General features: G+C 64.5%; 1 protein-coding gene across 1 annotated transcript; it reads right to left on the reverse strand.

Moving 5' to 3' along the window:
• Positions 1-7586: 7586 nt before the first annotated feature.
• MNEG_1370 (hypothetical protein) lies at positions 7587-9139 on the reverse strand (the record flags this gene model as incomplete). The annotated part of the gene is made up of 5 exons (XM_014050149.1): positions 7587-7601; positions 7861-8124; positions 8339-8575; positions 8853-8957; positions 9104-9139. The coding sequence occupies 5 exons, from the start codon at positions 9137-9139 to the stop codon at positions 7587-7589; spliced, it is 657 nt and encodes a 218-aa protein (XP_013905603.1).
• Between the last annotated feature and the right edge of the window lie 554 nt (positions 9140-9693).

Consider the following 9693-nt stretch of genomic DNA (forward strand, 5'->3'; position numbering starts at 1 on the left):
CAGCACCCCCTCGGCCGCAGCGGGCCGCCCGCCGCTCCCGCCGCAGCAGTCGCCGCTCGGCGGCGGCGTCTTTGGCGCGTGCGGCGCCGGCGGCGTCGGGGCGCTGCAGGGGCTGTTCAGCGCGCTCGGCGGCGTGGGCGGGATCGGGGGCGCCGGCGCCCACGTGCCCCGCCCCTCGAGCCAGCAGCTCGCGGCCGCGGGCGCCCTGCAGCAGCCGCAGCACGAGCGCGCGGCGGCGACGGCGGCGACGGCGGCAGCAGCACTCGGCGCGGGCGCGGCGGCGCGGCCAGTGAGCCAAGGGGCCGGGGTTGCGGGCGCGTGGCGCTCGCAGGTCCCTTCGCCGCCAGGTTGGGGGAAGGCGTGGCCTTGGACATGAGAAGTGTGTGCGTGCATGCTTGCATGCATGCGTGCGTGCGTGCGTGTGAGGGGGTGGGGCGGGTTGCGGGAACGGATTCCAGGCACAGTGCCGCCCGCCGCTCGTAACAACGCACTCATCTGCCCTTGCATACAGGCTTGAGGGCCTCAACACTTGCCTGCTGTGTGTGGCCACAATCCCCATTGCAAAGTGCTACAGCGATCGCTGCGTTCTGATACATCAAACCGCTCACGGTCTCCTCGTCTTGTGCCGCCCCATGCCCCACGCCTCCTGCAGGCGCCCTTGCCGGCGTCCGGCCTCAAACATCGTCCAGCGTGGTGCGCGTGCTGGCGCCAAACGGGCAGCCCAGGAAGGTGCCCGCGTCCATGCTGCAGGCGGCCGCCGACATCAGCGCCGGCGCCGGCGCTGGCGCCAGCGGCGCCCCGGCCGCGCACGGGCTGGGCGCGCCGGGAGCGCGGCGCGGCGTCCGCTGAACAGCCGCTCAATGCTGCGGCTATGGGGCGCTGACGTGTCGCACTTCACTGATGGGAGGCGCGCTGCTGACCCCGTGGGCGGGTGGCTGCACCCTTCCCTGGTGCCGCCTGATCAGGCGCCCCACAGGACCCTCGGCCGCCCCCACCACGGGCCGCTTGACGCAACCCCTGCCGGCGGGCTGTATAGAGGGTCCGCTCCACGCCGGTCTCTGCTTCATTCCTCCGCCACAACCCTTTCTTATATCTGAGCATCTTGAGGCGCTGTGAGACTGCGCTTCCTTTTCGGTGGGCCTGTGCCCACTCAGCAGGGGCCTGCGCCCCAACCCTCGCGCGGCCCCACACCGCATCATTCCTTACCTCTTCACCCCGAAAATCGCACCCCACCGGCGGCGATGAGAGACACCGTCCCAGCCAGCAGCGTGGCGGATGAAACCGCCCAATTGAGAGGGCCAACCACACCATCCCGGCAGGGAGCTGAAGGCGCGCTGTTTCATGGCGAGGGCCCGTGCATCTGCAAATGCACGGACTGCGCCTACGCAATACTGCACAGACCGGGCCCATGTGCTGCCCGCGGCGCGCTGCGAGACCGCCCGCCCCCACTTCCGCGGCGACGAACTGCGCGGACTGCGCCGGCCCGCCATGGCGCTGCTCTTCGAACATCATGTACAGGGGCGAAGGCGCGGATGCAAACGCGTAAAGCTGTGCATACGGTAGTGCAGCAGGCATGTGGCGGCTTCCACCGGGCCGCCCTATACACCTCCAGTCATTCCTCCCTCACCCCCTGGCACCTCAGCTGAGCGACGGCATGGCATACGCGCGTGCCCGCGCAATTTGTTAGAGCCGCGGCTGCCAAAAAGACTCAGCCTTGGGACTCGATTCCTTATTGCGACTGTGAACGGTGTGACCATCTCTTGCGCCATGCTCGCCCGATGGACCCGCAGCCGCCCGTGCAGCTGCTTGTACCTGCCATTCTCTGTCTATCATGGGGTGTGTCTTGTAACTATCTGACCCGTTGCTGGCGTGTGGCACTAGCGCAAGGCTGTGAGGCCAAGGCCCAACTACACTCATCAGCGCGGTAGTGTGCAGGCCCACTCAGCCGTGGTGCTGGCGCCGACCACGCCCTGCCCAGGCAGGTGGCTCGCCCTCACCTTCAAAGCGATGTGCCATGATGGCGAGGGTGAAGGCCTGGAATGAGTGGCCACAGCCTTGGCGCAGCGTGGTATCGTTACTGAGCAGTGGCATGGCTTGGAGCTTACTCGCCGCGCAGTCCACAGCAGCTCTGCGCTTACAGCGGGAAAAGTGCGAATCGCACCTGTTGTCCCGAGAAGAGAGTAGGGGTAATACCGGTGTATATCCGAGGTGTGCTGTCATTCGGTGCATGCCAAGCTGATCTCGGGGCCCACGATCGGCACCTGCCGCAGCGATGCTCCTTCGCGGTCGCATCATGGCGCTTGGGGCTCATGGATACTCCACATACAGGGCACGCAGTCTCATGAGGGGCTTAGCACCTGCTGGCGGCCAAAGCAGCAATGGCGCACCCGTGGCTGGTCGCAACAGCACCAGCAGCAGCAGCACCAGCACCAGCAGCAGCAGCAGTAGTGGCGGCAGCAGCACCACCCCCACGCCGGGCGATGGCGGCGTCGGCGACAAAACCGACAGTGCGGCAACGCCGCGGTCGCCGCTGGCGGTAGAGCCCGCGCTTGCCTCGTTCGCAGCGGCGATTGGAGAGCGACGGTTCACGTGTACCCAATGCGGTGGGTTGCTAGCTTCGCGCCTTGCTTCGTTGTAAGCCTTGCCGTGGGGTGTCGCCACCCTTGCCTGTTGCTGTTGTCTGCCTCTCTTCCCATCCTGGCGTTTGCTGTTGGCAGCAACGTGCGTGTTAAGTCTGTGCCTTGTATTCGCGACGCCCAAGCGGATTGCAGCCGCAGCCGCCCCGACAGTCCGTGGCCTCATCCCCTTTTCTTATCCCGCAGGCAAATGCTGCACAGGCAAGTGTTGGCCTGAGCCAGCGGGAAGGGGGCGCTCAGCGGTCTCCATTCCTTCTCGCATGTGTTGTGCCAACTTCTGCACTTGGACCAAGGCAGACGCAGCGCAGCCAGCCCGACGCACGTCCAAAGAACGCTGCGCTCGCGCCACCCTGCCCCACGCGCAGGCAGCGGCAGCGTATGGGTCAGCGAACGCGAAGCGCTGCGAATTGCTGATCACCTGGGGATCAGTCAGCAGCAGTTTGAAAGAGCATACACGTTTGACTACTCACGAGTGCCAGGCTGGCGGCTGCTGAGGGATGACCCCAAAAGCGGGGAGGTGGGCCGCGCTTGACATGACGCAGAATAATGTGCGCATTTGCTGTGTCCAGGGTAGCTTTGTCGCCCTGTTGAGGCACTCAGGGACACCTCACGGTCACATGCCCCAGTGGCTGACGCAGCATGTACCTGCGCCGCTGCAGCAGCAGCTGCCGCCGCGGCCAGGGGGGTCTCATAGCGTCCCTGCCGTCTCGTTCTAATCTCTGCACCCCCAGGCCCGCCACTGCATCTTCCTGAGCGCGGGCAACACCTGCAGCATCCACCCTGTGCGGCCGGTCCAGTGCAGCACATACCGTGGGTGCTCTTCCGCGCTGACACACACGCAAAATACACACACACACACACAAACACAAACACACACACACACGCATGCGCCCCCAACTCGCGGCCGCGTTCTGGGCTTATATGTGCCTGCTTGTCCGCATGAGAGCAAGGCATCTGCTTGCGCCACACCCCCCCCCCCTTGGCCGGTTCTCCCCGCCCCTGCGCACGCGGCCAGGAGGGGCGTTGCATGTGGCAGCTGCTTCTCAGCTTCCATCGGCTGCGCACGAGAAGCTCCCCACCGAGGGCTGTGCAGCACTTGCTGATCCGCCGCTCCATTCCTTCTTGACTTTTGCAGCGTGGTGGCCGGAACTGATGGACCCTGAAAAGTGGGATCTGGAAAAGCGGGAGATCTGTGAGGGGTGAGTTGTTCTGCGCGTGCCTGCCTCGGCATCACCATCTTTCGCGCTGGCTCAACAGCCCAAAGCATGTGGCTTACGCACAAATGCGCTGGAGCCCGATATGGAGCCTCCGCTTCGCCAGCTTGACTTTTTGTCGCACATGCTGAGCTGTCGTTTGACCGCCACTGCCTCCCAGGTTTGACCATCCAGACGCGCCGCCCACGGACTTGGCGAAAGCTGCCGCGCAGCTGCGCATCGCGACGGCCCACGACATCCAGCGAAAGCTGGCCTTTCCGGCCCTAAAGCCAGGCGGCACGAAGAAGAGGAAAAAGGACAAACCGGCGCAGTGAAGCGACGAACAAGCATAAGCATGGGCCTACGTTTTCAACGATCTGTCACTGCCTTTTCCCCTGCTCCCTTGCTGTTGTACAGCTGCAGCACACACTCATGCGGCACACAGTCATGGCCACCGCTGCAAATCAAATCGATACCAGAAGCCCGAGAGAGGCGCTTTTCTGCTCGTTACTTTGGGGGTGGGCTAGGCGGCTCGGCCCCCCGCTGCTGCGCCTGCTGCTTGTCCGCCGCCACCGCCGCTGCCGCCGCAGACGCCTCGCCCTCTTGTGACCCCTGCTCGCCTTCAGGGGCGCCCAGCTTTTCGCTGGTCCGTTCCACGTCCATTTGCAGGGCGTCAAACAGGGGAGCATGGTAGTCCTTGTGCTGCATCATGCAACTCAATAGTGACTTGAACTGCCGAGAGGGGGTTTTCAACCCAACGACAGAACGAAAGTGGGCACAATTGCATGGGATAGGCATGATAAGGGTGCATGGGTAAGCGTGGGTGGGCTGCAAATGGTGGCGTCTGCGGGCTGCTTGATGATCACACTCATTGTAGCCTCATTGTAGCAGCATACAGCAGCAACTGGCACCCACCATCAACAGCAGCAGCAGTCGCAAACACACGCGAAAAAAAAGTCCACAGGAGGCCACGCATACGGGCGAGTCGCAAAGTAAGCATGGCCCATGAGTCAGGGTGCGCGAACGCACCTGATCCTGACAGCTCTCCACCCAGTCCTCGCTTGTCCGCTTGGCGTCCCGCTTGCACAGCCGCCATGCCACATGCTGCTCCTCGCATGGCCCTTCCTCAATGTACTTGCAGATGGGGCACGAGTCAGGGCCATCCTCGTCGCCGTCCTGCTGCGTGTGCTGCACCGACACTGCGGCCCCTGGCGCATCAATGCCACTGCTCGAGCTGCCGCTGCTATTGCCGTCGCGGCCATCGTCGTTTGACGATACCGGTACTTGCGTGCCACCATCCGTGACTGTTTGTTCATGTTCATCGGCGTTTCTTTGCGGGGACATGCTCGCGACGCACCAAGAGCGATCTGGAATGGAGTTTCCTGTGTGAATGTAGGGCGCAATTCAAAGCTTGATATGAGAAATAAATGAATCGTGGGTCGCGCCTTCGTAGCCATCACACTCTTCACGAATCTGTTTGTAGCGTCACCGGCGCTCACCCCACAACCGTTTCAGGCACTTCAGCATAGAGAATCGGTGCGTCGATGCTCACCCACCCATCACCACGGCGGTTCATGAGATCTTATGATACGAGGTATGTCAGGTATCATAAGGTAGGCCCACGCGAGGGACCCAAGAGTTGCAAGCCAGGCCTGCAGCGCAATGCAAAGCTGAGAATGCAGGGCAGGCAGGGGTTACCATGTGCGCGTGGCTGATTCTGGTGGTGTAGTTTGCTGCGTAGCTTGCGACCGACTGCAGCATCACGCAGGCACGCCTGACAACTCTCTTTTACTTGACGTCACTGACGCGCGCATCGATGCCACCAGCATGACGGGGTTTGCAAAGCCTGGGAGGCCACCTGAACCGCACCATCATCAGCAAGACGCGTGACGTACGGGGCTCTGCCGCACTCTGCGCTTGCAATATGAGCCTGCGCGCCCCCAGCTGCCCGCCCTCGGCCTGCACTCCGAAAGCCCCAACTGGCAAGATCTGGTACCATCAGGTCGTCTAAATTGACCCAGGCAGGCCCGAAGGTGCGGCTTTGTTTACAGCTCATCCATTCAAAATCAAATCCAGCGAGGGCAGGGCATCCATGAGATTGATGTGCAGCATCCAGATGCAGCAGGGGCAGGGCATCCAGAACATTGGCATTACTGGGCCAGGCTTGCGCCCAAGGGATCGCACACCCGGGGCCAACAGAGCCGCAAGTAGCAAAATCAAGGGGGGGGGCACAAAGGCAGTGGGCGGCGCAGCGCCCCGCAGAAAGGGCGCAGCTGGGACATGGCCGCTACATAGGCGAGGGTGTCAGTACGGGTGGTTCGTTTTGCACGGCACAAAAGCTCGTACAAGGCGGCGAGGGTATGGGGGGCAGGGAGCGCTCTGGCACATGGGGAAATCGTGCAGCCAGGCTGCCACTCAACGTGGCATTAGGTGGCGACGGCACCGCCAAGCGGCCGGCCAACAGGGCCGTCGATGTGTGGTGTACGAAGGGCAGCAGTAAATCTGTGCATTGCCCAATGTGTGGATGGTGTGCCGCGGCAGGCTTGGTTTGATACAATGAACCCTGTGCCCTGCTCTGCTTGCACGTGCACCAAACGCCCTGTCCCAAGCCCTGAACACAGGAACAGTCCTGCGCCCCGCGCCGCGGCAGCAAATAGGCCGCTGTTGCTGCTCCGAGGAGGACAGCGACTGCAAGATCGCAGCGGTTGTCTACGCTATGGGATGTGGGGTGGTGTTGTCAAGGCCGCACAAACCATTGCCAATGACGAATCCCCATTGATGTGTTGCCCTCCGCCCATGAAGGACTCCCGGCCCTTCCAACCCAATTCCAGGGTGATTGACGGCAGAATAGAAACAGAAATCCGCGCGCCTGGGCGTGCATGCAGGGGTACAGGCAAGGGTGGCTGCGTTTCAAAAAGTGCCTCGTCGGCCGGGGCGCGGGCCCACTCGCCTGCCCGACATGCAAACGATGGTGGTGGTACAAGTGTAGAGCGACATACAGTCAAAGTCAAGTACAGCGGGCGTCGCCGCGCGGCTCAGCACGACGAGGGGCGCGGTGAGGCGCGCCCTCAGGCCAGCGCTAGTGCAGGCCTGCGGCGGCGGCGGATTTCAAGCGCGCCCCAGAGGCGGCCGCCGGCGGGCATGCAAGGGCATGCCTCAACACGGCATCTGGGGCCTGGCCGCGAGGCCTCCACCCAGCGATGCGCCGCAGGCCAGCCAGCCGCTGACCGGCGCTGCGCCGGCTGTGCTGGGGCCCAGGGATCGCGCCAGCAGCAGCGGCAGAAATGCAGGCCCGAGCGGAGGCGGGCCGCCGGCGATACAGTCGGCGTCAAGGGTACCGGCCATCACAGTGGACGGCCCTGGGAGCGCTCGCGCGGCCGCCGCGCGGCGCCGGGGCGAGTTCTCGCCGGGGACCGCGGGGCCATGCGGCGCGCGGGCAGCGGCGTTTGCCGCGGGCGCGTACGGTGCTGCGCGCTCGCCGGTGCCGGCGTCGGCAGCCAGCGCCGCTTCCACGTGCTCAGGCGGCACCCGCGCAGGCGACTCAGCTGCCGCTGCGGGTTTGTGGAGCTGTGGCAGCCCCCTTTCGACATCATGCCCTTGTAGTGACAGCGGGGCTGCCCCAGCTATCGGCTGCTGCGGCTGCTGCTGCTGCTGCTGCTGCTGCTGCCGCTCGGCCCGGGGCTCAGGCGGCGCCGCCTGCTGCGGCGTGCCCTGCCGCTGCTCCTCCTCCCCACTGCAGCCTGCATGGCCGCCCTCGTTAAGGTCCGCGCCGCTGCAGGCCGTGGCGGCGCGCTGGTGGCGGGTGTATATGCCATGCAAGCCAAGCACCTGCGGTGTCGGCCAGCGAGGCGTCAGGGACCAATTCAGCAAAAAGCAGTCGCTGCTCCGCGCGCAAAAAGGGTGGACAAACTCTGGGAGCCAGGGTGTTCGGGGGCTAAGGAAGTCAAAGGTGGAGCTCGGCGGTGCGGGTTGCAACAGCAGACCACCGGCGGGGACGGTCGCGCCCGGCGGCCCGCTCGCGCCGCGCTCACCAGCTCCCCGAGCGGCACGACGCCGCCCGCGCCGCCGCCGGGCGCGGCATACTTCTGGGGCCGCCGGGTCCAGCCGCCGGGGGCCCGGTGGGGGTACTTCCGGGCGTAGGTCCTGGCGGCCTCCTCGGGCAGCAAGCTGAGGCGCCTCTTCGTCTCCTCGCTGACGTCATCCCACGTCAGCCGCGGGTCCAGGTCGAAGGACCAGGCGCCGGTGGCGGGGTGCCGGCGGCCGACGAACAGCACCAGCTTCTTGGCAGTGCGCGGCTGCGGGGCGGTTTGCATGGGCGCATGTGTGTAAGCGCATGCGCATGCGTGTGTGAGCCGAGTGCATGCTGGTGATTGCATGCTGGACACGCAGCGCAGGTGTGGCAGACAGGCGGGGCAACCGCCGCCTTGGAGGGGCCCCTTCCACACCCTCGTAGTAATACACCCCCACTTGGCGGGCTTGCGAAGGCGCCACTGCGGCCATGCGCCTCACATGGTGCAGGTTCATGCGGATCCACGTGGTCAGCGCCGCCCAATCCTTGTCGCGCCGCTGCTGGCTCTCATGGCCGCCGCCGTCGCCGCTGCTGACCTGGCGGCAGCAGGGGGAGGACGACGCCTCTTCGCCGCTGCTGACCCCGCCGCCGACGCCTTCGTTGACGGGGGCGCGCGTGCAGCTGACGCGCTGTGGCACGGCGTCGTGGCCGCCGGGGGCCTTCGGCTGTGCCTTGTGCTGCGGGGTTTGGGGGATGAGCGGTTGGAGTGATGGGACCGTCGCGTGCGCGCCTCAAGTGCTTGGGATGCAGCTCCAGGCAATGGCGCTGTGTCAGACAACCAGGGCGTGTCATGACAGATCCAGATTGGCAATTATGCTGGTGGTCGCGAACTCGCCGCACCTGATTGTTGTGGCGCGGCCGGCGGTGTTGTGGGTGCTGGTGTGGAGGCAATGTGTGCTTGGCCGCCGCTGCGGTAACAACGTCATCAACAGCAACGTAGTCAGTGGAGCGCACATTAGTGCCGCTCGCGTGCCTGCGCTTGCGTGTCAGGCTGCCGCTGTTGGCCCCTCCATCGCTTGCCGCCAGGTGCAGCAGCACCTCAGCCGCGCTGTCCGCCTCCTGTAGAATAGAAGGACATCGCATATAACGTCACATACACAGCTTTCGGGATCCCGCAAGCCTCGGGCTGGCGTTGGGTTACCGGGCTGGCAGCCTTGATCGCAACGGCGACGACCCCTGCATAGGACACCTGGGCATGGTCCTACCTCATCGGAGCATGCGGATCCGGCTATTGGGCTCATAAGGGCCTCTTCTAGCCCCTCAACGGTCGGGGGAGCACCCCTTTTGTTTCTGAAGTTCGATGACATTCACAACCAAAGCGAGGGTGCCTCTCGACGACGCGGCACGTGGGCATATGCTATATGACACTGAGTCATTGAGGACCCGCCATTGTGTGGAGAAACATCAGCGCTTCGCAAAAGGGGCCTTGGCGACATGGGTGTTGATGAGTCGAGTCGCCCCGACGGCGCGCTTGATTTGCCAGCCGGCAGTCGGCCCACCCCAGGTGCAGCTGACCATGACCGTAGTGCACAATGGCAAGCTTAACATTCCCGTAAGGCCTCCAGTGTGGCAGGTCATCCCATGCACACGGCGGCAGTGCTCAGCACTTTTCCCGCTAACTGGCTCTGAAGGCGCCGTGTACGGCTGCCATTGGGATGCAGAGACTTGCGTGCTGGTTGGGTGCTGCAGCAGGCTCATACACGGTAACCCGTCCATATTGCGCTCATCGTCGTGAGGTGCAGCAGCGATGCGGTCAAGCCAATATCACCCGACAGCGACAGGGCAGCTGCGCATG

The sequence above is a fragment of the Monoraphidium neglectum genome (genome assembly GCF_000611645.1).
Source record: "Monoraphidium neglectum strain SAG 48.87 unplaced genomic scaffold scaffold00135, whole genome shotgun sequence".
NCBI classification, from domain to species: domain Eukaryota; kingdom Viridiplantae; phylum Chlorophyta; class Chlorophyceae; order Sphaeropleales; family Selenastraceae; genus Monoraphidium; species Monoraphidium neglectum.